The sequence below is a fragment of the Marmota flaviventris genome, chromosome 13 (assembly GCF_047511675.1).
Source record: "Marmota flaviventris isolate mMarFla1 chromosome 13, mMarFla1.hap1, whole genome shotgun sequence".
Taxonomy (NCBI): Eukaryota; Metazoa; Chordata; class Mammalia; order Rodentia; family Sciuridae; genus Marmota; species Marmota flaviventris.
The window spans coordinates 68,708,883-68,736,442 of NC_092510.1; the positions used below are offsets into that span (position 1 = coordinate 68,708,883).

A 27,560-nucleotide genomic window follows, 5' to 3' on the forward strand; every position below is an offset into this window, starting at 1 on the left:
GAGAGAATGCAAGAAAGTTTAGTGCAGAAATGATGGGGTATAGAGGTTTAACCAAATCAGTGTATTAATCCCCTAATAAGGATTAACAGTGGTGACTGTAGGCGTGTTGGGTATGGCTGAAGGAAGTGGGTCATTGGGGGTGTGCCTTTTATATTTTGTGAACTGAGCTTAATTTCTTTCTGCTTCCTGTTCCATGTCTTGAGCTGCTTTCCTCCACCACACTCTTCCTCCTTACCCTGAGCCCTGAGAAATAAAGGTGTCTTATATAGACTGAGACCTCTGAAATTGTGAGCCCCCAAGTAAACTTTTCCTCCTTTAGTTTTTCTAGTCAGGTCTTTTGGTCACAACAGTGAAAAAGCTAACTAAAACAGTTATCATGGGATTTGATTTTCAAAAAAGCTTGCCTTGGAAGCTGCGTGTTTCTTCCTGTGAAAATCATGTTTATAATCAATGAGTTCAACCCTGTGTGTCACTTGCCTTCTCTGAGAAGCCAGGGATGCCCACATTCTGCTTTTGGGAGGTATATACCTTGCTCTCCTTAAATAAATCTTTGTTGTATCTTGCTATTGATCTATCCTGGAATTCTTTTCAACAAGAAAAGTCAAGACCCTGCCCAGGCTGAGTTGAGGTCCCATTTTCTTTGGAGGGACCTCCTTGGACCCCTAACCAATGACATTCTGATGATTTCAATGGGGATTTGTTGGCAAATGGAAGAGGGAATTAAACATATCAAATGATTATTGTTATGCTTTAGATCTGCAGTGTCCCCCAAAAGCTCATGTGTCAGAGAATGCAAGAAAGTTTAGAGCAGAAATGATTGGGTATAGAGGTTTAACCAAATCAGTGTATTAATCCCCTGATAAGAATTAACAGTGGTGACTGTAGGCGTGTCAGGTATGACTGTAGGCATGTCCACCTAGCACCAGAAGTCTCTTTTAACTCAGTGGGCACTAGTTTGACCCACTCTAACATGAAAGTACAAAAGGGCATTTGCCTGGCATAGAATAGAGGGGGCAGTATCAACCCTATTATCCTACTGGACATTTGTAAGCCCTTGGTATTACAAATTCTGCCCTCATAATCAGCAGGTCTGTTCATGTCAGTACCCATTTATTGGGGGGAAAAAAAAGTCTTGAAGTTAATATCCTACAGGAGGGTTTCCAGAGCCTCTTCCCATGAAGGAGTCACTGAGGCGAGTCTGGCTCAGGTGACTCAGGATACACCTTCAGAATGCCCCCAAGCTCTTTTCACATAAGGGTGGGGCCTCAACAGTGACCAACTCTCCCCAATACCGGGTGTGTACTATGGCTAAGACCAGGAAAGGTGAGAGCCTCTGTAACTGAAAAGACTGGCAGACCTTGAGGAGTGGGTTGAACTGCAGTGGGTAGAGACAGGCAGCAGCCCTTCTCTACCCATTGCAGTTGCAGGGAGGAAACAGCCTGAGGAAACGGCAAAGATGTGGGAAATCCAAGCATATGTTTTGGAAGTATCACGAAATCAAGTTTGAAGGGAGCGTGGTACAAAGCTAGAGAAGTAAAGAGGCAAGTCTGAATGAAGCCAGACTTCATAGGTGGGGAATTTGGCTGGATCTGACAGGCAGTGAGGGTCAAATGAGTAGGTTAGACCGGTCTGCAGGAGCCTCCCTGGGGCAGCTCACGCAGGAGGGTCTGGGAGTGCCAAATTCCTACCTGGACGCGCGTGGAGGTAAGTATGTCCTGGAGAGAGGAGCTCTGGAGCCCAGAGTCCCTGGGGAAGGGAAGGAGCACACTGGGGGCCTGTCGGGACAGACTGAGGTGGGGAGGGTACCGACCCCTGGTGGCGCTGGCCCGAACCGTCCCTGGAACCTTGCTAGAGAGCACCGCGGTCCTCGCAGAGTGTCAGTCTCGGAGGAGTTCCCCGGAACCACGTGGCAGGCGCGCGCGGCCCTCTTCCATCCCCAGAGAGGGGACCGCTAGGGACCGCGACCCAGGAGGCCCGAGCTCTGGTCCGCACTCGGAGAGCCCCGGGCAGTGGAGGAATTCCCTTCGCTAGAGGAGTTCTCGGGGAGTCCCGCGGGTGGCCCCAAGCGCCTCCGCCTGCAGCTGTCATTACCTTATAAGGCGGAGGCCGGGCGGCTCCGGGGGAGTGGCTGCGGCCGCTCGGCCCACTCCTGGCTGGTGGAGCTGCTGGGGCCCGCCACTAAGTGCAGCCAGCGCAGCCGCAGCCGCAGCCGCAGCCGGACCGGAGGAGCTCGCAGAGCCGGCCATGGGCAAGTCAGGTAAGCCGCGGTGCTGGCTTGACTCCGGAGTCCCAGACTCCTGGACCCTCGCCCTGGTCTCCGCCACCCTGGTCTCGGGGAGCGGAACCGCTGCCTCTGCTCCAGAGATGCAGCTCTGGCTGCGATGCGGAAACCCTGGGTGCGGGATGCAGGGCGCACGGGGCAAAGCGTCCAGAGGCGCAGCCTGGACAGTTTCCGGGGCAACCAGAAAGCTAAAGTGACGGTGAGACCACCGGGAGAGAGGGAAGGAAGGCGAGACCGAGGGAGGGTCCCCCTGGCTGCAGGCCAGACATTGCGTCAGGGAGGTTTTCTAGGCGCTGATGGGATTTGCGCTCTGCGTCCGGCCAAGGCGTGGCTTTTGCTTTGTTTCAGGAGAAGGACAAAGTTACAGTTGGAAAAAGCCACTAACTGACAGCATCTCTCCCTGCAAATCACCCTGTTCCGTCTAGTCCTCCTAAGGACAACTCTGAGCATCCTTTTCATTCTTTCGTGGCTCCTCTTCTTCTGAGTGCCTCTCTGTGCCAGGCCAGGTGCCAGGCACAGTCTGACTCCTTTTTTATCTCCAACCTGTTGCTGCCTGTCCTCACCACTGATTTTCATGGTGACCTTTCTGAAATGCAGGTGCCCCTCTGTCCTCCCAAACACTGTCCCATCCATGTATGCAGATTAAAAGAGCACATTCTTCAGCCCTGCCTCAGGCCCTCTGGGCCTTGGTCACCATCCCTTGCCTACACTCTGCACTGCAGCTGAGGCTGGCACACTGGTGCCTTTCCCTGGCACTCTGAATGACCCTGGCCCAACTCTGATCCCCAGCCTGACAGTCCTCCTCATCCTTGTAAGCTCTTCTGGAAGCCCATCCCTGATCCCCCACCGAGGGAAGGCTAACTCTGTGTGTTCTTTTTCATATCCTCTCCTGTGTGGGCCTGGAGGAATGTTTAGCCATAGACCAGCTCCCCACTGACTCCTCACTTCTGGTGGCTAGGAATGTTTGTGTTTATCTCACCATAGTTTCTACCCAACAGGAAGTTCTTTTTTTTTTTTTTTTTTTTTTGGTACCAGGGATTGAACCCAGAGCACTTAACCACTGAGCCACAACCCCAGCCCTTTTTATGTTTTATTCTGAGAGAGGGTCTCAATAAATTTCTTAGGGCCTCACTAAATTGCTGAGGCTGGCTTTGAACTTGTGATCCTCCTACCTCTGCCTCCTAGCTGCTGGGATTACAGGCGTGCCCCACCTCGCACAGCCCCTCAAGAACAGCTAATGGATAGAGTTCAGAAGTCCTGCTTCACTGAGGTTGTCAGCCTCAGATAAGTAAGGTTTTGTACCTTCGTGGGTCTGTCCTCATGAGATGCCAGCAAGGGGAGTAAGTGACTTTCTCTGGCTTTGGTCCTAACCCACTTTACTTCCAGCTCTCCTGGAAGGTCTGACTTCAGTTCTGGTCTGAAAAATCACTTGCTCTGGGGGCTGGGATTGTAGCTTAGCGCCAGCATACATGCCTGGCATGTGTGAGGCACTGGATTCAATTCTCAGCACCACATATAAATAAATAAATAAATAAATAAAGGTCTATCAACAACTAAAAAAAAAAAATCCCTTGCTCTGTGATATTGAGCAAGGCTCTTTCCCCCTCTGTGCTTCAGTTTCCCCATCTGTACAATATGATCCCCAAGGTGCTTCCTATATGGGAAGGTGAAGAGGTTGTCTTGTAGTTAAAAGAACAGGATGATAGGTAGTGATGGGGCAAACTATGGCAGATGCTAGAGAGCATTCTGATCTCTACTTGGGAAATCAATTTATTTCTCTATAGATTTAGGAGAAAATCCACAAATTCTCTAAAGCTATATTTTAACCAGCTATATTTTTACCCAAAACAGCTTTCCAGAACTACTGATAATCGGCTATGTTCCCATTCTTCTTTTTTAATCTCTTCCTCTCGCCCTTCTCTTCTCACCATCTGTGAGCTCTGTACCAATTTGTAAACCCAGTGCTGTCTATCAATGGGCCATCCTCAGGAGTGTTCATTTGGACTGTGAAATGAATCAGTAAAGCTGGTTGAGGGAAAGGCAGGCACCACAGTGCTCCACGAAAAAGTGGGAAGTGATCCAAGCCACAGGACATGCAAGTGAAGAGCGGTGAAAGTTCAGGAGAGGGAGACATCTCTGCATGGGGCTCATTGAAGGCTTTTAGAAGAGGTGAATCAATCCTACAGGGTCTTGGGAATTGGGCTTTATCTTATGGGACCTGGGGTGCCATTAAATGTCCCTGGACTAGAGCTTGCCAGGGCAGAGGGCAGATCAGAAGGGGGAGAATAGAGGTTGGGGGTGGGAGGACTGCTATAGTTACAGACAGGAATGACACAGGCATCTAGGGCAGAGGTGTGGACTGGAAAGGAGAAGGGACCTGGGTCAGAGTCATGAGTTTTGGTGCAAGATGGCAGTGGTGCCATCTGGACTGAAGAAGGGCAGGCAGGTTTCAGAGGAGGATGACTTCACACTCAGGAGGGGGCCAGGGGCAGGAGGCAGGTTACAGCTGAGTCAGGTGCCATCCCTCCCCTGCCACATACCCAGGAATCCTAGTCTTTCCAGAATCCTAACCCAGCCCCGCTCTCATAGCCCAGTGGATTTTATTTGTCCCTCTGCATAATACTGTGGACCCCTCTTCTAATGGACTCTAAGAGGAAGTGACTTTTCTAGGTGACCAATTCCAACAAACCTTCATCATAAGCCCACCTTGAAGTTCCAGGCCACTAGCTGGGGCTGCTGTCTGCTTCCTCAGAGCAGGAACATGTGTCCATATAGGAACATACATGGCTCCAAAAAGACCACTTAAGAAATCAGTCTCCCTTTTCTGGGCCTCAGTTTCCTCATCACTGCACGTGAGCCAGGCTCTTTTTCATCCTTAACCTCAGATGAGCCCAGAACTTGGGGTAATGGGCATCCCTGTGAAGTCACCACAACTGACAAAGCTCCAAGCCTGGAAACTGCAGGGCTCACTGTTGGAAGACCCCCGCTCCTACTCCCAGGCCTGGTCTCCCTGCTAGGCCTTGGTATATAGCAAGTGTTGGGAACAGAGGAAGGCAGTGGCCTTGGGCTCAGTGGAAGCCTCTTGTCCCTAGCAATAGCAATTACCAATCATTAAGCTCCAACTGCATGTCAGACTGGGAGGTATTTTATATGTTGTCAACCTTTATAATAGGGCTGTTACCATCAGCTCATTTTACAGACTTACAGAGCTTGAGTACCTTGCCCAAACTCATGCCTTGACCACTAAGCAAGCAAGCAAACTGGGATTTGAAAGCAGAGCTCTGACTTCTCAGCTGTGCACTTTCTTCCATGCCGCACTGACCACATCTCCAACCCCAACCCCTCCCCAGCTGGACTGGCTGATAGTGACTTCCACACACACTCTAAGAATTTCAGTGTCCGTGGACACACATCAGAGCAGAGGGCCCTTGGGGACCTAGTCCAGAAATTTTCTACTGAGGCCCTTAGGTCTTTGCAAGGAGAGGTTATGTGGGCCACTAAGCCCTAGTAATTTCACTTCTTTTGTTAATTTTCTTGATGGTTTCATTCAAAGAAAGGGTTTTCTTGCTCTGAACTGCATTTTTTGAAAACCACAGCTGTCATCCTTCTTTTGCACACAGTAGTGGAGCTGGGGCCCAGGGGACAGGGGCTTGCCTCTAGGCAAGCCTGGCGGGTGTAGAAAGGGTTACAGCTTGAGCAGCCTGAGCAAGTGCTGTCCTCTACTTTGGTTCCTTCTGTCCTTAAACAACTGTGTCTCCTGGTAATCTATTGGAGAGAGGCAGTCTAGAGGGGGTTAATGCTGCAGAAAATGTATTTCCTATTCCCAGAAGCAACTGAGCAACTCTTCATTACTTATTCCTGCATTAGGAAAAGAGGCAGCCAGCCATAAACAGGATTTTCACATTTGTAATAAGAAAAGAAATCCTGTCCTAGTACCTTCACTGTGCTGGTGTGAGAACCTCATTTATTTGTTTACTCACTCATTTATTCAAAAGATACCTGGGCTTGAAGGTACGGAAGTATGCCTGCAAGGATTTTGGGTTTTTTTTGTTTGTTTGTTTTGTTTTGGTACCAGGGATAAAACCAGGGGCACTTAACCACTGAGCCACATCCCCAGCCTTTTAACTTTTTTGAGACAGGGTCTCGCTGAGTTGCTTAGGGCCTCACTAAGTTGCTGAGGCTGGCTTTGAAATCACCATCCTCCTGCCTCAGTCCTCCCAGTCACTGAAATTTCGGGCATGCACCACTGCACCTGGTGTTTTGTTTCATTTTTTGAGATAGGGTCTCACTATGTTGTCCAGGCTGGTCTTAAATTCCTAGATTCTAGCAACCTAACCTCAGCCTCCTGGTAGCTAAGACCACAAGCACCACAAGGAGTCACCATCTTGCCCGCTTACAAGTCAACTGAACTTCTAGCAGCCCTCTCCCTTTAAAATAGGAAAGGAATCAGATGAGGCAGGTTCTCCCAAAGCCCGAGGCTAAAGGGTTTCACCTAATAGTAACAAGTCTCATTGACATTTAATAACTTTTCATTATGTTCCAGAACCTTTCTAAAGCATCTCATAGATTAATGCACTTAATTTTCACAACAACCCTGTGAAGCAACTACTGGTATCCCCATTTTATGTACGGGGAATGCTACATAGAAGGATCAGCAGCATGGGCCAGATCACACAGCTAGGAAAAGACAGAACTGGGATTGGCCTCTTGAACTGCCGGGTACCCAGGCTTCCAAAGCAGGAACTATCTTTTTTTTTTTTTTTTAATCTACTTTTTACTTTCTTCCTGGTAGACAGGCAAAACCTGCTTTGCCCCAAAGGTGGTGGAATCAGGTTGTTTTCCAGCCTCTTGCCAAGAGGACAGAAGGGGCCTGTTCACAATTCCTGCCCTGGCCCCTCATTGTCATGACCTCCTTCAAGAAGAGTCTGGAGAGGCAGAGAAAAGAGCTGTATTGGACTCAAGGAGGCTTCAGGGGGAAGAGGGATGCTGAGGGATGAAAGCTTTCAGCTGGGTGGTTGAGGCACAGACGGCCTTGCGGCCTCAAAGGACCCACAGCAGCCCCATCTAGGACGCCTATACCCTGCGCCCCAGCAAATGACTGGCCCTATCCTTTCCTTGGCCCCAGGGAGCCACTGCAGCTTCCAGCAGTCCTAGTCATTTCTCCACAGCCCCTGACTTGCTGGGGCCCCTTGGGCAGATCCTGCTCTGAGGGCCTTGACACAGAGGTGGTTCTTGAGAAATCGTAGCTCTTTTCCTTCCTCTTCTCTCCCTTCGTGGATCTGAGGGCAGCTGCCAACCTGAAGTCTCTTTTCTTTCTACTCCTCTCAGCTGTCCCCACTGAGCCTGATCCGTCTCCTAGGTGACCCCTCAGTCATTCCCTTTGTCTGGTGATTCTTAGGCTGTGGGGTGGGAGGTCAGGATGGCACTTGCATGAGATACTGTTTCCTTCCTGGTGGACCTCTTCCTACCCGCGGGCTTGTGGAATTGAGGCAGATTATGTCCCTTCTCAAGCCTCGGTTCCTAGTCATAAAAATGAGTAAGATAAAGGAAGCTCCCACAAAGGGGGTAAGAAGTTTAAGAGGGTCACACACAGGCCCACCCCCAGAAATCAGCAGGCCAGCAAGCAGGAGAAAGCCAGGTACAGTGCAGATGGGCCACGCAGGGATGGGTGGGGTGGGGTTTTTTTTGTTGTTTTTTTTTTAACTTCTTGCCTCAGAGTCCAGCCCAGGAAGGAGAGGCTGGGGACTTTGGGGGATCAACCCATCTTCCAGGAACCCATGGTTTCTGGCCACCACACCACCTTATTTGGCTTTTTTGTAGCCCATGGTCACTAAGATCCCCCACCTGGTTCCCATGAGTTACTCTGGCTCCTGCCATTTCCCCATGAGGTGGTCTTTGGAAACCTCTGTGATCCTTCCCCCCATATGCCAGGTGAACATGCTAAACCTGAACTGTATAACACACAATGTACCATCCTGGCCATTTTTAGATTTACAGTCAGTAGTGTTAAGGTGTGAAGCAGCTCCAAAGCTGTGTGAGCTTTCTGAGCCTCAGTTTACCTTCCTACAAAATGAAGACATAACCTTTGCCCTTCCCCCATCATGGGATGATTGGGGGCTCTCCCTGCCTAACCCAGTGATGGGTGGGTTTTTCTTTGACTTTTTCCCTTTATGTTTATCTTTGTTGTTGGGCTCTTCTGCAGAAGTGGGGTGTGTCTCTTGCTGGGTGTGGTTGCCACTGATAACTTTCCTCCTTGGAACCACGCCCTGCCCTGGCTAGGACTGGCTGTGGTCTGAGGGGACTTCTGGGTGGTATGGGGGAGGTATGCTCCCAGCCATGGGAGGAGAGAGAGGGCTTCCCTGCTGACTGCAGGAAAGACCTGACCTCTTGCAGAGAACCCTGGCCCAGGGATCTGGGGACCTGTGCCTGGCGTGGCTTCTAGGCATTGAGCTTGAGTTGGACACAGGAGCTTCACTTTTGTTTATTTAACTTCCCTCATTCTAGCAGTGCAGTGACCTAGTTTTCAGCAGTCTTGTATATCCCTCTTCCCCAAGGAGCCTGTGGAGCCTACAGCACTATGGGGTCCTGTGCAAACTGACCCCAGCATTAGGGCTGCTTTAAACTGGCTTCCCCTGAGCCATCCACCCACCTCCCCCATCTCTCCCTCTTCCCTAGAGCTATAGGATATGCCTGGGTCCCTTCCACTCTGCCCCTCTGTGTCCTTGGCCTTCTCATCTCATGATTCCTGATCTAGAATACCTCCTCCAGGGAGCCCTCCCTGATGCATCTGTGGTCACCACTGCACATTCCACTGAGCCTTGGGCATCTCTCATGGTGCCCACTAGACCCCCTGTGGCCTTCCTGGAACATGGAAACTGGCAAGGGCTTTAGGGTGCGTCAGCCTGTCACTCAGATGGGAACCCTTCATCACCTTGACTATGTGCACCCAGGCATGCTCTTGCCTGTACATATATACTTGTTTTGATCTGTTTCCTTAGAGATGCTCAGGAACTCCTAGAAGTCTGGCCTCCCCTTACCATTGAGTCTCCACTCAGGGCCTGGCCTCTTGCAACAGGTGGGAACTGGACTAGGGAGAAACAGCCCATCTCCCAGGTGCCCATGGTTTCTGGCCACCACACCCCCCTACTGGCTTTTTCTTAGCCTATGGTCAACAAGACCCCCACCCGGTTTCCATGAGTTGCTCTGGCTCCTGCCATTTTCCCATGAGATGGTCTTTGGAAACCTCGTGACTCCTTATCCCAAATATCTCATGAATATGCCAAACCTGAAACAGGTACAGTACACCATCTTGACCATTTTTAGACATAGTCTACAGTGAAACAGCTTCAAACCTTTTTCTTTTTCTTTCTTTTTGGTAACAGGGATTGAAACCAGGGGCACTTAACCACTGAGCCACATCCCCAGCCCCTTTTATGTTTTATTTAGAGAGCAGGTCTCACTACTTCTGCTTAGGGCCTCACTATGTTGCTGAGACTGGCTTTGAACTTGTGATCCCCCTGTCTCAGCCTCCCAAGCCACTGGGTACAGACAGGAGCTACCACGCCTGGCTTCCAAGACTTTATCTTGTAGAGCCAAAACTCTATACTCATTAACATCACCCTTTTTCCTCAGAAGACCTGAAATCTTAGCTTATCATATCAACAAAGGTGTGGTCTGCCCCTTGGCCACAGAGACCTGAGGCCATCAGGTAGCACTGCCTGCTCCTCACCTCATGCTTCCCATGTCTCGCCATCTCTGCCTGTCAACCAAAACCTGGCAGATCTGGGGTTCAAAGCCCTTTCCCATAACTCCTGCCCCACCCTGTGTGGCTAGGCATCCCAAGGAGTCTCAGAGTTCTCAAGGTGGGTCCACTTCCTCTTTAATTGATCAGAAAACCTTTGGACACCACCAGGCCAGCTAGCCAAAGTTCCCTGAAGCAAACCCTGGGGCCCTTTCCCCTCTGGTCCCATGGGATTTGCCTTCAAGGCCAGAAAACAGGGATCTGCTGTGGTAAGAGGAGGAGAGCTGCTCTCAGGCCACCTTCTCAGCCTTGGGTGAAAAAGCAGCATTGAGAAAGGTGACCTGAAGGAGTGTGGCACTTCCTTCACACTCTGGTTTACACCCTTCCTGCCACCACCCTCAGCCAGCCCTCAAAGAACACAGAGGTTCCTGGCCAGAAGAGACTAGCCCAGGTAAGGGCCTTCTGAGGCCCTCACTCATAACCCACCCCACTCACCCCCATTTCCACAGAGGGAACCCCTAGGTTCTAAGGCCAGTGCTCAGTGGCTTCCTGATCTTACCCTGGCTACCTCCTGCCAGACTTCCTGGGGGCCTCAAATCAGAAGTCACCTCCTTCCTGATCCCCCAGACCCTTTCAAGTTGCTCTTCTCCAAATTCCTCTCACACCTGTGGTCACTTGCCTTGTGGCATTTACCATACTGCTATTACACAGCAGTCTCCCTTCTGTACATGAGCTTTTTGAGGATAGGACAGGGCTGACTTGCTGGCCCCCTAGTGGGAAGGAGGGATTGATGATCTGGGTAGGTGGTAGTTGGTAGACAGAAGATGTTAGGTGGATGATGGTTTCCATTTCAGATCCAGATTTGTTTAGCTTCTTTCAGTCATTGAGCTTGCTTGTGTTTGGCTTCTCCAACTTAAATCTCCCCCTTATTTCAACCCCTCTTCTGAGTTTATGACCTAGTTGGGCATAAGCACCACCTCTTCCCTCACTGCAGTCTCAGCCCCCTCTGGTCACATCCTCCCCACCATCACCACTACTTTCTTTTCTTTATTTCCTTTTTTAAAATGAAATCTTATTTATTTAGCAATTAGTGTGTGTGTGTGTGTGTGTGGTGCTGGGGATTGAACCCAGAGCCTGTGCATGTGAGACAAGCACTCTACCAGCTGAGCTATATCCCCAGCCCAACCACTACTTTTTTTTACTGTACTCTCCCCTTACTCCACTTCTGCAATGCTGTCTTTCTTCATCCTCTTCTCTTTATCCCTCTGTCTTATTTTCACCAGCCTAGTGTGGGCCAGGCCACTTCTTTTTGGGGAGGAGGAGGAGGCAGTACTGGGGATTGAACTCAGGGACACTCAACCACTGAGCCACATCCCCAACCGTATTTTGTATTTTACTGAGAGACAGGGTCTCACTGACCTGCTTAGCATTTTGCTAAATTTCTGAGTCTGGCTTTAAACTTACAGTCTTCCTGCCTCAGCCTCCAGAGCTGCTGGGATTACAGGTGTGCCCACTGTGCCTGGCCAGCCAGACCACTTCTGTCTGGGCTCCCAGTTCTAGCCCTCTCCAGCCCCACCACTCACTGTAGGTCCAGTATGAGGGATCCAATCTCTTTCAGACATTTTCTTCCAGAAATCCTATGGTTGTCTGTCCAGCACCCCCAACATCTGTTCTGATCTCTTGTCCACCCCACTCAGGGTCTTTGAGAAACACAAATCAAATCATTCTGAGACTTCCTGTTCCTTGGATAAAGACCAAAATCCAAACATGGTCTGCAGGTCCCACGAAATCCATGGGGTTTCCACATGCAGAGATGTGGAAGGTGGTATCAGGGATGGAAGCAGGATAAGCAGCAATGTAGAACAGAGTTGTGTGGCTGGGGTGCCAGATAGAGGAAGGGGACAACATTCTGTCCATGGGGCCTTAAGTTTGAGTTGGGCATTGCTCTGAAGTATACCTTATACTTTTGGTGGTCTTTGCTATGCATTGAGCCTTTCATTGTGCCATAATTTCAGCTTCCAAACAGTTTAATAATGAGGTCCTGAAGGCCCACAATGAGTACCGACAGAAGCATGGCGTCCCCCCACTGAAGCTCTGCAAGAAGCTCAACCAAGAGGCCCAACAGTGAGTCCCCAGCACCCCAGGGGCTTTGGTCCTTCATGGGGCTGCTGCAGTTACAGAGGAACCCTGGGTGGTTGGAGGGACGTGGGTTTGGGGATCAAATACAACCAAGCTTGAATACCTCTCTGCCACTAACTAGGCAGATCCCTTTGCTCTGCTGAGCCTTGGTTTGCTCCTCTGTAAAATGGGACCACTGGGAGGCCAGAAGCAATGCAGGTGTGATGCTCCCAGTTTCCTCCCAGAGCCTGGGTAGGGAAGGAAGCTCAGCCACACCAGCCTGGGGCTCAGATGCTGGGGCTTCCCTGGGTGGCACCCACTCTGAGGAAGCACCGTGGACTCCATGGACTCCGGCAGGTATTCTGAGGCCCTGGCCAGCACGAGGATCCTCAAGCACAGCCCAGAATCCAGTCGAGGCCAGTGTGGGGAGAACCTTGCTTGGGCATCCTACGATCAGACAGGTGGGTGGTTTTCTCCACTCCCCTCTCCTCTGCCCCAGCTGGGACTAGACTGGGTGGGTCCACCTGGCCCCAGTGCCCTCTGTCCCAGAAAGAGAAAGGAAATCCAGAGCTCCCTGAATCACAGCTTCCAGCTGACTTCAGTTCACCACAAGGTCTCTGATGGCCGGCTCAGGGCCAGCCCAGTGCTGGGTGCCAGGGACACAGAGATGAGTCAGACTGATGGCCCTCCCTTTGGAAGCTCCCAGGCTGAGGAGCAGGAATGGGGGAGGCAGAGGCTTCTGGACAAAGTCTCTGTTTGATTTTATGAGCACCAGCTACCGAAAAATTTTACTTTCTTCACAGTTTTCTAAATGTTGTTGTTGTTTTTTAATATGCTGGTATATTCCTTTTATAATCAGAGGAAAGTAATAGATCTTTTTCCATTTTGGAAACAAACATAATGGAAAAGACAATTTCTTTATCCATTTGGGTCTGGAATGATTCTACCACACTGACCAAACATTCTTGAACTTTCTGGCTCCTATAGCCCTGAAATGGGGTTTTAGGGAAAATATCACAGCGATTTCACTCCCTGAAGCTTTCTCCAGCAGGAGAATTCTTCCCCGGCCTCACATTCCTGGAGTTCCCAGGGGAAGCACCCTGAGTCCTCTTGGTTTTCCCCAGACAGCCTGAGTCAGCGCCCCCTCTGGCAGAGCTATGTGCATGACAAAGGCAGGACCCCTCTGAGATCTCACCCTCAGCTTGCAGGCTCCTCTAGGCACAGGCTGTGGCCTTGATGAGTCAGGAAGGAGGATGTAGGATGGAAAGAGCCTCCTACAGCAGTCAGGAGATGTGATTGGTCCAAGGCCTTGTGCTGGAACCCTGGGACATCTTGACCAAATCACTACCCTCTCTAGCCCCAGTTTTCCCCATGGCTCTAGAGAGATGGTTGGATAGGTGATCTCTAAAGCATTGAATGGCTCTACACCCTGGCTGTACATTGGAATCTTTTGCAGAGTTTTTAAAAATACCAGTGCCTGGATCTCTCCAGAGGCTGATACAACCTGTCTGAAGAAAGACCCAGGCCTTGTTTGTTCTTTTTAATTTGTTTTAAGTGATTCCCAGGTGACGCTAATGCCTAGTCCTGGAAATCGGCAGCAGCAGCTTCAGGTTGCTTGTTAAAAATGCAGACTCATAGGCCCTCCCTGCTCTACTGAAACCAGAGTCTTCATTTTACAAGATCCCCAGGTGATTCACCCCCACCTTAAAGCTTGAGACTTACTACCCTGAGGTCAAAGCTTCTAGCTCTAGCCCTGAGATCATCAGCTCTCAGGAAAACACTTCCTCCTCTCGCCACCTGTAGGGCCAGGGAACGCTCCAGGAGAGGGTCCTCCTGACCACAGTGTGGAGATTCCTGGCCTACTAGCCCAGATGCCTTTCTTCTGTGGTTATTTTAGAAGCCAGACACAGGGTGGGGTGAGGACAGTCTCCCAGAAACTCAGAGCATCACTAGAAGGCCCTTGGTGTGCACCGTGTTCAACTTTCTTATTGTAGAGGCCCAGAGAGGGGTCAGCCTCACCCAGAATTACGCAACTAGTCCCTGGCAGGGCAACAACACCAGTGCAGGCCCCCTGGGCCCATCCTTAGTCCCAGAGCAGGGCTCTTCCCGCTCCACACGCAAGAGCCCCTGGGAGTCTTCCAGGAGCATCCCAGATGTTTCCCCTCACTGTTGCTTTATGAGAAATTTTATTATGGGATGGAGGTTTAGTGTTTATGAAAGAAGATGGAGGGAATAGAAACGGGTGGATTTTGTTGGTGAATTTACAACAGTGCCTTCTGCACACAGGAAAGGAGGTGGCTGATAGATGGTACAGTGAAATCAAGAGCTACAACTTCCAGCAGCCTGGCTTCACCTCAGGAACTGGTAAGTGGCTCCAGTGGCCTGGGCAGGTTGCAGGGTATCTGTCTGTGAAGAGGAACTAACCTTCGGAAGATCAATTCTTTTCCTCTGTGTTACCTTCATGTTTCTCTGTGGTTTGACCTTGTCCAGAAGTCAAAGTTCTCCTTTCTGAGAGCACCCAACTGCTGACTCCTGCTTCCAGCTCAAAGTTCTCCACATTCCTGCCGAGTGTCACAATGAGCCAGGATTTCAAAAGCTGCTGAGAGCCCCATTCCTGAATTGGTACCTCAACTCTTGTACTGGTCACCTTGCTTCCAATCCTGCTCCCTCCAATCCATCCTGCTCTCCAGCAGCCAGATTTCTAAAGTTAGCTTGAGACTTACTACCTTAAAGCTTGAGACTTTGAGATCTGGCTCGCAGCCAGATTTCAAAAGCGCTCTCTTCATCAAACTGCAGTGGCTCTCAGGAAAAAGGCCAGACTGGTCTTAATTTCCTCCTCCCTTCACACCCCACCTCCCTCCTGCATGTTATCTAAGCCTGGTGTCCCCCCTGGCTTTTCCTTCACCTCACCGCCACTCTACTGAGCTCAGGTGAACTTGGGATGCAGGAAAGCTCCTTCTAGTCTTAGCTCTGGTACTATTTGTTGCATGAACTTGGGTCAGTTCTTTTTCTTCCCTGTCTAAGGGCAAAGGACACCATGGTAGCTCAAGGGACACAGAGCTGGTGATTCAGATGCAGGGGGAGCCTTCCGTGGGGACATCCCTTTTCTCATAGACTTCCTCCAGGGTGAGCGGTAAACATTTATCTTATTGAAGTCCTAGACAGTTGCTTTTGCTCTGGGGTTCCTCTCACCCCTTTGTTGGCCTCACCAGACTTCTTGTCTTTCTCCAAAACTGGCTTGGACTCCACTGGGGCCCAGGATGAGGTAGGATCCTCTGGGTAAAAGGTATCAGGGAAACTGAAAAGGGGACCCTCTACCTGCCCCTCCCCCACCCAGTCCCACTCAAGAGCAGAGCCACTTCTGACCTCTCCTCACTCTGGAAGGTTTCTTCAGAAGCAGGAAGTGACATGTTTCAGAGCCAGTCACCATTTCCTGTGGCTTACTGCTCACTCTTTTGGGGCAGACGTTCTTGCAACTGTGTGGGTAGAACTCTGGGGCATTTCTCCTTCCAGTTAGCTCTGCAGACTTAGTGAGAATTGATGTTGCCACAGAGTGACAGGGAAGGAGCAGTGATTAAGGGTGTGTGAGCAGAACCTTGCCTTCTTTCAATAAAGATCAGGCCCAGAGACACTTCTGCAATTTCATAGCTTCTGGAATTGTTTTTCCCTTGAACCAGATTCTTGAGCAACTGAACATGTGTCAGAGCAAGTTCTTGCGCTGTTCGCGTGGGTGCACACCCCTTGATGGTTAGGACATGCTTATGCACTGCTGCCACGTGCCTCGCGGTACTGTTCAAGAGTAGGGCTTTTTTTTTAAGTCGTGGAGATTGAACCCAGTGGGGCTTAATCACTGAGCCACATCCCCTGCCTTTTTTTTTTTTTTTGTATTTTATTTAGAGACAGGTTCTTGCTGAGTTGCTTAGGGCCTTGCTAAGTTGCCAAGGCTGGCTTTGAACTCACGATCCTCCTGCCTCAGCCTCCCAACTCATTGCGATTACAGGTGTGCGCCACTGCCTGTTTTGTAGAGGAGGAAACTGAGGCCTACAAAGGGCAAGAGACTTTTTCATGTCTTTTGTCCTTGATCTAATGCCTCTTCCATGGCTCTTGTTCCAGGTAGAAATCTCACAAGAGTCAGAATGGGGAATGGGGTTGAACTCCCGTGATCACCCCCATGATCCCTGGCCATCTGGCCCACACTTCACCCCCACATCTCTCACCCTAAAGAGGAAAATTAAAAAAAAAAAAAAAAAAACTGGCTCCTGGGCCATACCAGGTACCAGTGGACAATGCCTCAGGGCAGACAGAGCCTGAACCTAAGACAAGAGTAGGACTTTGAGTGGTATTATAATCTGGGCTTGCAAGACCCTTGAACATTTTCAGGTCCACCCTGTTTCAGCCTAATGCTGTGCTATTGTTCAGGGTTCCCTGGCCTGAGTCCATGTTGTAGGTGAAGGACCTTCAAAATACTCTGTAACCAATCCCTACCCTCAGCCCAGCCACAGCCAACATCTTGTAATGAAAGGCACTGATCCATGCTATGTGCTGCATGGAAAGAAGCATTTATTATCATTATTTTGCTCTATTCTGTCTAAGTGAGATTGGCTTGCTTATTTATTTTATATTAGTCTGATGATATAGAATTTGAAAGCTGTATTATCCACATAAGTCCTGACCCTCAGCACTTTCCTCCCAAGAGGCAACCAAGTGACCAGTTCTTGTGTATGGTTTTGGAGTTATTCTGAGCTTATGCCAGCATGTGTGTATATTTATTCTCTTTTTTCCCTTTTTACACTCTGGTGTCAGAGTGTGTGATTTCTTTTGCACTTGTTAGAGATTGTCTCATATCAGTATAAAGAGAGCTTCCTCATTCTTTCTTATCATTGAACATTATTCCTTTCCAAGAATATACTGTAATTTATTCAATGTGTTCTTTTGAAGGCATATCCTAGGAAGTTTCCATGCTCAATAACAAGGAGAATGTGATCCTTTTTTTTTTTTTTTTGCGGGGTTGGGGAAGGCAAAAAAAAAAGAAAAAGGAACTGTTGTTAGAATTGGAAACCAGTGTGTATCTGATGGTTGCTAAGGAAGTTGTGTCCTTTAATTGATCTCTAAATGCCCTAACTTAATTATTTCTGCACAGATAGAAACTTCCCCAGTAAGAGGAAAGATTGCTTAGTCTCATCCGTTTGGAAAAAGCTACCACTAGCATGCATGCTGCTGATATGAGCTTTGTGTCTGATCATTTTCTTGGCGACCAGAGGATAAATGGCAGCCTCTTCTTTCTCTGGAGAGAGAGTGAGGCAATGGTCAATGGCCAAAGCATGTGGCCAGTTTCTCTCAAGAAGGCTTGTGTGAAAAAGGTCTTGAGCACTGGCAGAGGCAGCTCAAATAAGCAGTAACTCCTGGCAAAGCTGCTGAATGCCTGGAGTTGTGGTCAGCAGTGTAAGGACCAAAGGTGAATGGGCAAGAAGGGTTTCTCCTCTATTCAGAAAGGAAAACCAGAGTTTATTAAGTGGAAGTCAATCCAAATATAGGGATAAGTGGTAAAGATGTGTAATTGTGGTTAGGGCTTATTTTCTTTTAAATTCTCACTTTGATTGTATCATCTTGATGTTGTAGGTTAGTATTTATGTTTGGTATTCTCATAAAGAATTTAGTAACCTCAATCCTTTGTGGATACAGACAAAAAATAAATTACACTAAATTTACTTATTTTTATTTTAAATTTTCTTGGTACTAGGGATTGAACGCAGGGGCACTTAACTACTGAGCCACAACCCTAGCCTTTTTTAGTTTTTATTTTGAGACAAGGTCTCCCTAAGTTGTTCAGGGCCTCACTAAGTTGCTGAGACTGGCCTTAAACTTGCAATCCTCCTGCCTCAGCTCCTGAGTTACTGGGCACCATTGCACCCCACCTAAAATTAAAAATTACAAAAATAGAGCTCAACTGTGGGGGGAAAAACAGAATTTAATCAATGAATGTTGTTTTTAGTCCTTACCATATATAAGATGCAATGGGAGACACCAACTTTGTCTCATGCTAAAAGATTAGAAGAGTACGAATACCAGTTTCTCTCTCTCTTGCTTCTTTTTCTTTTCCAATTTTATAGCAAAATATTATAATATGAAATTTGCCATTTTAACCATTTTTTAATATTATTTTTTTTAGTGATGAACACAACATTCTTATTTATTTTTATGTGGTGCTGAGGATCAAACCCAGTGCCTCACACATGCGAGGCAAGTGCTCCACCACTGAGCCACAACCCCAGACCCATTTTAACCATTTTTAAGTGCATAGTTCAGTGGCATTAAGTACATTCACATTGTTGTGTAAACATCTCCACCATCCATCTCCAGAGCCTTTTCACAAACAGAAACCTTGTATCTCTTAAAATTTATTTTTTAGTTTTCAGCGGACACAACATCTTTGTTTGTATGTGGTGCTGAGGATCGAACCCGAGCCACACGCATGCCAGGCGAGCGCGCTACCGCTTGAGCCACATCCCCAGCCCCTTCTTTCAGTCTTTATAAATCTAACTTTTCTAGTGCTCATGTAAATGGAATCATATAATAGTTGACCTTTTTTGTGTTTGGTTTATTTTGCTTAGCATGATGTTCTCACAGTTCGCATTCCCGGAATTCTCTTTTTTGAGGGGCGGGGTGGGGGTATTGAACCTAGGGCACTTAACCACTGAGTCACATCCCCTTTTTTAAATTTATATGTTCTTTTGAGACAGGGTCTTGCTAAATTGCTTAGGGCCTAAGTTGCTGAGGCTGGCCTTGAACTTTTAGTCCTCCTGCCCTAGTTTCCCCAAGTTGCTGAGATTATAGGCAAATGCTACCACACCTCGCTCAGAATTCCCTTTAAAAGTTGAATAATGTACCATATTTTATTTATCCATTCATTTGTCTATGGACACTTGGGTGTGTTATTTGGGGCCAATTGTTAAACCTTTTTGCTGTGAACATGGGTATATAAATATCTGAATCCTCACTTTTAGTACTTCGGGATGTATACCTCAAGATGAAATTACTGAGTCCTAAGGTAAATTTGTGCTTAATTTTGAGGGAACTGTTGTGCTGTCTTCCTTAGCAGCTATACCATTTTACATTCCCATAAGCCATACTTAGGGTTTCAATTTCTCCTCATCACCCTTTGTTATTTTCTATTATTTTTGTTTGTTTTTTATAATAGCCATCCTAATGGGTGTGAAGTGGTTGCCCTCTTTCCTTCTTAACAAACCTATGGAAAGTTTAGCTGCTCTGGTCCTGTTTTTCCTCCTTCTTCCCTCCCTTTCTCTCTTCCTTTGTTCATCAGTTATTGAATATTTACTATATGCCTCATCCAGTGCTAAACATTGGGGAGAAGGTAGTTAATCAAACAGATGTGCAGCCTGCCCTCACACAGCTTGATGAAGTGCAAACCATAGATTTAGGAGGAAATATAATCTCTTCCGGGTTGCTTTAGAAAATGATGGCCATTCTGCAACATGGAAGTAAACTCCCCTTTGATCCTTTTGAGTGGGAAACACTAAAGATAGGAGGGACAATCACCTGACCTCTGCTTCCAAGAGATGATGAGAAGAATGTAGGATCATTGGGCAAAGAATTCATTACAGCATCAATACTTTGACCTCAAAGGAGAGGAGAGTTGAAAACCAAGCTATGGGAGTAGCTTGAGAGGCTCTATGAGTGAAGGGCAGAAAAGGAGGAGGAGTCAGTGAGACAGGAAGAATGCCCAGAGCCTGAGGCATCATGGAACCTAAAAGGGCCAGTGCTTTGTAAAGGGGGGCCAGCTTTAGTAAACTTCCTGAGATACCAAGTAAGATGACCAAAAGTGATTCCTAGAGAATAACATGGAAGTCGTTGCACTAAGAGTACAGTTTAGGGATAGGGTTAGAGGCAGGTGCCAGATAGGGTGGCATCTTAATTGTGGGGTCCACTGGCCATTGTCATGATCTCTGGGAGACTCCTGGAAAGTGTTGAGATGGCTGTGTGGCTGACTGAAAGGATCTGCTTTAAAAAAAATCTGGCAGTTGATGTGTTTTTCCCTCCTTCCTCTGATTGATAAACTACAAAGATCAAGGGATCTGCTCCTAGCAAGATAGTGCAGAAGTTCAAGAATCCCTTGCCACATCCTCTCAAAGCTCTGCTAACTCATCTGTTGTCCTCTCCCCCTGCCTGTTCCCTACAGGACACTTCACAGCCATGGTATGGAAGAATACAAAGAAGATGGGCGTGGGAAAGGCATCTGCAAGTGATGGGTCCTCCTTTGTGGTGGCCAGATACTTCCCAGCAGGGAATGTTGTCAACCAGGGCTTCTTTGAAGAAAATGTCCTGCCTCCAAAGAAGTAACTTGTCAAATGTAATGGGAAGGTGGGAGACTTAAGACCACGGATATGAAGTGCCTAGAACAACAAGAACCCAGCTGTGTGTCTGTCCCTGTGGATGTATGTGCTTGTGTATGTGATGCCCCTGAGCATCTCCTGTACACACTCTTGGATATACAGCTCTGTCTGAGCTCATTCTTATTAAAGGAATAAGCATCTGAAGCATTTACCTGGACAGTTACCCAGACCACAACTCTTTGGGCATTCAATTTTTTAAAATACTTTGTAATTTTTTAAGCAGACTTCTTTTGTACCTTTCTTACTTTTAATACCCCCCCCCCCCCCGCTGGACATTTTATATTCCAAATATTTGTGATCTTGAGAAGTGAAGTTTGTTTTATGTGATTGTCACACATTGTGATCTACTTTTGGTAGATATTTAAGAGTATTAAACCTTCCTTTAAATGTGACAAAACACACATAAAGCAGTTTGCATTGGAAGCATGGTGCAGCCCCGGGCTCTGTTTCACAGAATCATTGAGATTTTCAGTTGGAAGACATGAGGTCATCCTGCTTGCCTCCTGGGATTTTCTAATGGAATTGCCAAAGAACAAATGGAGAAAACGCTTTACTTCCTTGCATTTTTCTACCTTTAAATACCAAATACTGCTGCCTTATGTCCTCCCTCAACCCCTTTTCTTGAACTCTTCTGCATTTCAGAGTTCCATACTTACCCCTGATCTCTCTGGAGTCAGATTAGGTCTAGCCTATCCCTCCCCTACTCCTGCTAGATGTCCCCAGCCTGTTCTGGGAGAAAGCCCCTCTCACACTGTCTAGGCTCTTTGCCAAGTGGCCTTGGGTGGATGAAGTCATTGGTGTGGGGGTGAAAGTGAGCTCACTCAGGGTCCCTAGAGGAAGCCCTGTAGCTTCTACCCTGCCCCGCACAGGGTGGGAGCCCAGGCCTATTCCTGGCAGCTGTGACTGCAGCTGTGTTGCTGCTCCCTCCTGGAATGTGTGACAAGCCCAAATGTTCCAGGGAGGTGTCCAAGGCAGGGGGCTTAGAAACGCTAATTTAGTGCTGTGTTTTGCCTCAAACTATGGAAAGCTCCCCTGAATAGCAGTTTTATAAGGACCACATGGTGGGACCAACCCAGAAGCCCCAGCTGAGTGTCCTTGAAACCATGGCATCTCCATCTGTCAAGATAGCTGGGGCCCAGTGAGGGGGTTGCTGGCTTAAAGACAGGAGTCTGGGCAGACCAGCCTTTGAAATACTTTCCTAAAGGCCTATGTTGCACTGTGAACATGGTCTCACGCTGTGCCCCTTGTTTCATCCAGGAATATTGACTAATAAGACAATAAAATCTTTTCTCTTTTGTGTGATATTTTCTTCCAATGTAATTCATGCCCGATGCTTATTTTGTGGTCTAGGCCGTTCATGATTGTGAATCCCTGTCTTGAGTAACTCAAGTCCCAGGATATCCCCCAATTCCTCTGCTTGTACGCTATGTAATGCTTAAGCTGATCAAATTTTGAACCATGTGACCTACAGCTGGTTGGACTAGAGTGGACACCTGATCCAAGGGCAGCCAGTCCCTAGGCTGACCATGGACTGAGGATTTATTCTAAGACAAAAAGAATTTCCCAATGGAACTAAAAAAAATAAGGATGCCCTGGGTTCAAAATAGTACTGTGGCAAACCAAAGCCATATGTAGCCAGGTTATGAGTGGGAAAGATGGAAGTGAAAAAGACAGTTAAGAGAATAAAAGAAGGGGATATTGGTCCTATGCTTTCCAGTTCCAGGCCAATTCTGTAACTTTGAAATATGCCCCTCATTATCTTCAGGGTTTTGCAATGAACAGATATATAAACTGATGACCGCCCCCCCCAATTCAAATATTAGGGTCCCCTCTCCTAGAAAATCTCCATGAACAGAAAATGCTGAGCTATGCAGGAAGCTGAACACGGGTGGGAGAAAGAGATCTGGCCGCATCTGGTAAACTGCCAGTCAATGAACTTCCTGGTGACTCCTAGGGACACCACCAAACATACATACATGGCCAGGTGGTAGAAGCTGGCATGCAGCCAGTCTGTAAGTTAGGGTCTGTTTCCACTGTAGGAGAGATTATAGAAAACCTGCTTTTCAGGACTCAAGAAAAGCCAGTCAGCAAAGCTGGCAGAAAAGGTGGGCACTGACACTTCTTTAATGGATTTCTTTTTCTTTTGTTTCCTTTCTTTCTGTTTGTTTTTACTTTTGAGTCAGGGTCTTGCTATGTTATCAGGTCGGCCCAAAACTCCTGGACTCATGAGATCCCCTGCCTCGGCCTCCTGAATAGGTGGGACTAAAGGCATGCAACTGCATGCACAGCTCTTTGATAGGTTTCCTGAAGATGATAAGCTCCACAGTCCAGCAGAAGCCAAGCACAAGCAAGACAGCCCATTCTCTGCAACCAGAGAGCAAAGAAAGGCGGCAGAGCCCTGAACCTAAGCCCTATCTCTGTGAAATGAGTTGTACAAGCCCCTTCCTCTCTCTGGGCCTCAGTTTGTCCACCCGGAGAAGGTCTGGCACATAGCTATCGATCTCTCAGGTCTCCATGACACCCACTGCCCCAGGCTCACTTTCTGGCTTGAAGCATCCTATGAGAGAGCTCTTTTCTGCTCTGGTGCTCTGGGATCTAAAACAAAAGCAAAGGATCACTACCACTTCCTCCACTGAAATGCCCTCAAGTTTAAAGCCTGTAAAGCAGCAGGCCTGGCCCACCCCACCTGCTCCTGGGTAGAGATGCCCCAGGCAGTGAGGTCTACCAGCCTGGATGCCAATGGGAGCCAGAAGATGTCAGCATTAGCCACCAAATGGCAGCTGCTTCTCAGATCAGAGCTGGAAAAGCATTTAGAAAAAAAATCCTCTAATGGGGGAGACAGAAGTTCTGAGCCTTGTGCAGTCACCATACTCCAAGAGTCTGTCTCTCTGGCAAGGTAACAAAGAGTATTAAAGAGTAAGTTTTAAAAAACAAGTTCAATTACCAAATCCCCAAATATGGAAAAGGAATGAAATGAAAGGAGGGTGACAATAAACAAAAATGAGACTCTTACTAAGGCACAAAGGGAAAAGCTGGAGAGGCTCACGTTCCCAAGGGGGACACTGAATCTCCCTGCGAGGGACACTCGGAGTGGGACCTGGGGTACAGAGTGGAGAAGACCAGGGACCAGACAGTCCCGTCCTCTCTACACCCCTTTGCCAATGCCAGGGCAAGGTGCAAGGGCATCCAAGTCGAGGGCCTTCCTAAAAGCCCCTAAAGCCTGATCAGAATGGGTCCAATGAGCTCTTCTGCCCCACTGCAGGGGGAAGGGGGTAGGCGGCCCTTACCCTGTCCTTAACCAGGCAACAGCCCCCCAGACAATCCCAGGAATTTCCCAGAGCATTCCCACCCCAGCCACCGGTAGGGAGTGCTGGAGGGATTCGGAGCTCCTCTGCGGAACCCCACCCTGAGGTTCCGAGGGACCCTGCGCCTCCTTAGCTGACGCTGAGTGACTCTGAGACGGCCCCCGCTGGGGTTCAGTGCCCCTATCCAAAAAGTGGAAAGAGATGCGTATCTGCTAGACGGTGAGCCCCCATCCTGCCGTTTGAGTTCTAGAGTCACCTCTGGCGGCGGCACATGGAAGCCCGGCGGACAGAGGCACCCGGTTGCTGGTTTCCTTGGGCGGCGCCCCGCGCGGAGGGGACGTGCTCTGGTGGCTGGAGGTGACCCTGCAGCACCACCCTGCGGCCACAGTATCCTCCAGACGCCCTTTCAGGGAGCTTATGGGAAATCATCGCCTCCCTGACAACCACGAAACCAGAACCATCACTACCACAGCGCCCTGCCAACTGCATTTAGTGAAAGTTTATATTCTAGTTATTTTCTTATTTAAATTATATTCTTTGAAGCGGGTACTGTTATTCCCGTTGCACAGATAAGGAAACTGAGGTCTGTGTCACTTGCCCATCCACCCCCTTGATAGAGAGAGCTGACCCACACAATCCCCGAAATTTTACTAGACACTTGGAAATGTGGGTGAACGGTGCGGTTTTCTGCTGAAATAATCAGGGCTCTGCGGGACCTCCCATCACTGGGGCGTGGCTAGCTCCTGCACACCTGCTTCAGTGAGTGACCTTCACCGCTCCATTTTGAAGAATGGTGTCATGGCCATAAAGGTCAGAAGGCAAAGGACAGGGATGCTCAGATGCTTTGGCGCTTTGGTAGAGAAGGGGACTCGATCCTGAGAATCAGAGACTGTGGAAAGCTGAATGGTTAGGGACTTCCCGACAAGGTGGAAAGAGTTCTAAGTTATGGGCAGCTTGGGTTCCAGGCCATGGTCTGTTTCCAACTGCCTCTGTTACCTTGAATAAGTACTTTCTCTTCTCTGGGTCTCACTTTCCCTTCTGTGAAATAGAATTCTTCTAAATGATCTGATAATCTTTTCCCTTCCTCCATCTCCCCTACACACTGCCACACCCAAACTGGCTCTGACATCCCAAAAGCAGCCTTGGACTGAGGTTTGAAAGTCCCAAGTAGGCATTACAGCCCATTCCTGAGCTCCTTCCTGAGCTCTGGGCTTAGATTCTAGGTCCTGGTAGGTTATCTGGCCTTGACAAGTTGTAATCATCAGAAGGTAGAAAGGCCCTATGCCTCTGAGAAAGGCCTCAGGAGGCCTGCATTGTGATGACCTCATCTGCTCTGTGACATCATCATCTCTCCCACCCCCAGCTCCTCTCTGCTCAACTGGTCTGCAAACAAACATCGATCTGAATCCCAAAGGCCTGAGTAAATCTGTTCTCCAGTACCTGCTGCTGATCTTCTGCCTCAGCCAGCAAGAATCACCATGAAATTGGAATTCACAGAGAAAAACTACAACAGCTTTGTGCTGCAGAACCTGAACAAACAAAGGAAACGCAAAGAGTACTGGAACATGGCCCTCACCGTGGACCACCATGTCTTCTTTGCACATCGGAATGTACTGGCAGCTGTCTCTCCATCGGTGAAAAGCCTCATCTCCAGCAATGACATGAAAACCACCGATGAACTCTTCATCACCATTGACCCCAACTACCTGAGTCCAGCCACAGTGGACCAGCTCCTGGACTACTTCTACAGTGGCAAGGTGGTGATCTCAGAACAGAACGTGGAGGAACTGCTCCGGGGAGCCCAGTATTTCAACACACCACGCCTTCGGATCCACTGCAATGACTTCCTTATTAAGTCTATCCGCCGTGCCAATTGCTTGCGCTACCTCTTCTTAGCTGAGTTGTTTGAGCTCAAAGAGGTATCAGACTTGGCCTACTCTGGCATTCGTGACAACTTCCACTACTGGGCCAGTCCTGAGGGCTCCATGAACTTCATGCGCTGCCCGCCTGTCATCTTTGGCCGCCTACTCCGTGATGAAAACCTTCATGTGCTCAATGAGGACCAGGCTCTCAGTGCACTTGTCAATTGGGTGTACTTCCGGAAAGAGGAGCGGGAGAAATATTTCAAGAAGTTCTTCAATTATATCAATCTCAATGCTGTCTCCAACAAGACACTGATGTTTGCCAGCAAGAAGCTGATGGGCATGGAGAACAGCTCAGCCCATGTGACCCTGATTGAGAGTGTACTGATGGATCGAAAGCAGGAGCGGCCATGCAGCCTGCTGAGCTACCAGCGGAAAGGGGCCCTGCTTGATTCTGTGGTCATCCTTGGTGGTCAGAAGGCCCATGGCAAGTTCAATGATGGAGTGTTTGCCTATATCATCCAGGAGAACCTGTGGTTGAAGCTCTCAGAGATGCCCTACCGGGCAGCAGCACTAAGTGCCACTTCTGCTGGTCGCTATATCTACATCTCTGGTGGCACCACTGAGCAGATTTCAGGGCTGAAGACAGCCTGGCGGTATGACATGGATGACAACTCCTGGACCAAGTTGCCTGATTTGCCCATTGGGCTTGTCTTTCATACCATGGTGACCTGTGGGGGGACAGTATACTCAGTGGGTGGAAGCATTGCTCCAAGGCGGTACGTCTCCAACATCTATCGTTATGATGAGCGCAAGGAATGTTGGTGCCTGGCAGGGAAAATGAGCATCCCTATGGATGGCACAGCTGTGATTACCAAGGGTGACCGGAACCTGTACATTGTCACTGGGCGGTGCTTGGTGAAAGGCTACATCTCCCGGGTTGGCGTAGTAGATTGCTTTGACACCACCACTGGGGACGTGGTTCAGTGTATTACCTTCCCCATTGAGTTCAACCACCGGCCTCTGCTCTCTTTCCCTCAGGACAATATCCTTTGTGTGCACAGCCACCGGCAGAGTGTAGAAATCAACCTGCAGAAGATAAAGGCCAACAAGACGACCACCTCGGTGCCTCTCTTGCCCAACAACTGTCCCTTGGATGTGTCCCATGCTATATGCTCCATTGGAGACAACAAGGTGTTTGTATGTGGGGGTGTCACCACAGCCAGTGATGTCCAGACAAAGGACTACACCATCAATCCAAACGCATATTTGCTGGACCAAAAGACAGGCGAGTGGAAGACCCTGGCCTCACCACCAGAAGCACTGGACTGTCCCGCCTGCTGTCTAGCCAAACTACCTTGCAAGATTCTTCAAAGGATTTAAACAACTTTTTAAGTGGGAGAATAAGTAAATGCATTATTATTCACAATTTAATGAGAGAGAAAGAGAGGAAGGTGGCCTTTTGGTTCCTTCTTAGCATTCCAGTCTATGCTTGGCCCTGAAGGAAGAGCTCTTGGGCTAAGGTCGCTCCGAATGGGTGGAAATCCAGGGCTGGTGTGTCATTGGAGGTATCCAACAGAGGCTGGAATGAAGTCTCCGATGGGTGAGACTGAGAGTCTCCTGGGCTCCCAGTGGGTGGAAATTCAGGGTTATTCTGACACTGAATAGCCAAACAGAGGCCAGAAAAAGAATCAGGGAAAATGGGTGCAACTGAGGCCCCTCCCAAACACTGGTCAAAGTAATGTCTAGAAAACCCTCTATTCTGCACCCCTGTGGTCGCCTCTGAGGCATCTGCTAGACTGACAGATAAAGCTTTGCTCAAAGTTGTGAAGAGTTGGGATC

The 27,560-nt window shown here is 48.6% G+C and overlaps 2 protein-coding genes and 1 long non-coding RNA gene across 4 annotated transcripts in view; 2 read left to right on the top strand and 1 right to left on the bottom strand.

Annotated features, from left to right (window-relative positions):
- The window catches only part of LOC139701596 (uncharacterized), a 31,574-nt gene extending 29,566 nt beyond the window's left edge, over positions 1-2,008 (bottom strand). The window contains exon 1 of the long non-coding RNA XR_011704131.1: positions 1,689-2,008. This is a non-coding gene — a long non-coding RNA (uncharacterized lncRNA). The remainder of the gene's footprint in view (positions 1-1,688) is intronic.
- A 138-nt stretch (positions 2,009-2,146) lies between these two features.
- Positions 2,147-21,853, top strand: Glipr2 (GLI pathogenesis related 2). Of its 2 annotated transcripts, XM_027930819.2 has the most exons (5): positions 2,149-2,257; positions 12,038-12,146; positions 12,498-12,601; positions 14,427-14,504; positions 20,338-21,853. In XM_027930819.2, exons 1-5 carry the CDS (start codon positions 2,245-2,247, stop codon positions 20,496-20,498), a joined length of 465 nt encoding a protein of 154 aa, XP_027786620.1. In that variant the 5' UTR covers positions 2,149-2,244; the 3' UTR covers positions 20,499-21,853. The 2 variants fall into 2 exon arrangements, with proteins under 2 accessions (XP_027786621.1, XP_027786620.1); XM_027930820.2 differs by lacking the exons at positions 12,498-12,601; positions 14,427-14,504 and having other exon boundaries at positions 2,147-2,257; positions 20,338-20,495.
- A 3,481-nt stretch (positions 21,854-25,334) lies between these two features.
- Positions 25,335-27,101, top strand: Ccin (calicin). Its single transcript, XM_027931089.2, has one exon. It carries the CDS (start codon positions 25,335-25,337, stop codon positions 27,099-27,101), a length of 1,767 nt encoding a protein of 588 aa, XP_027786890.2.
- The last annotated feature ends 459 nt before the right edge of the window (positions 27,102-27,560 follow it).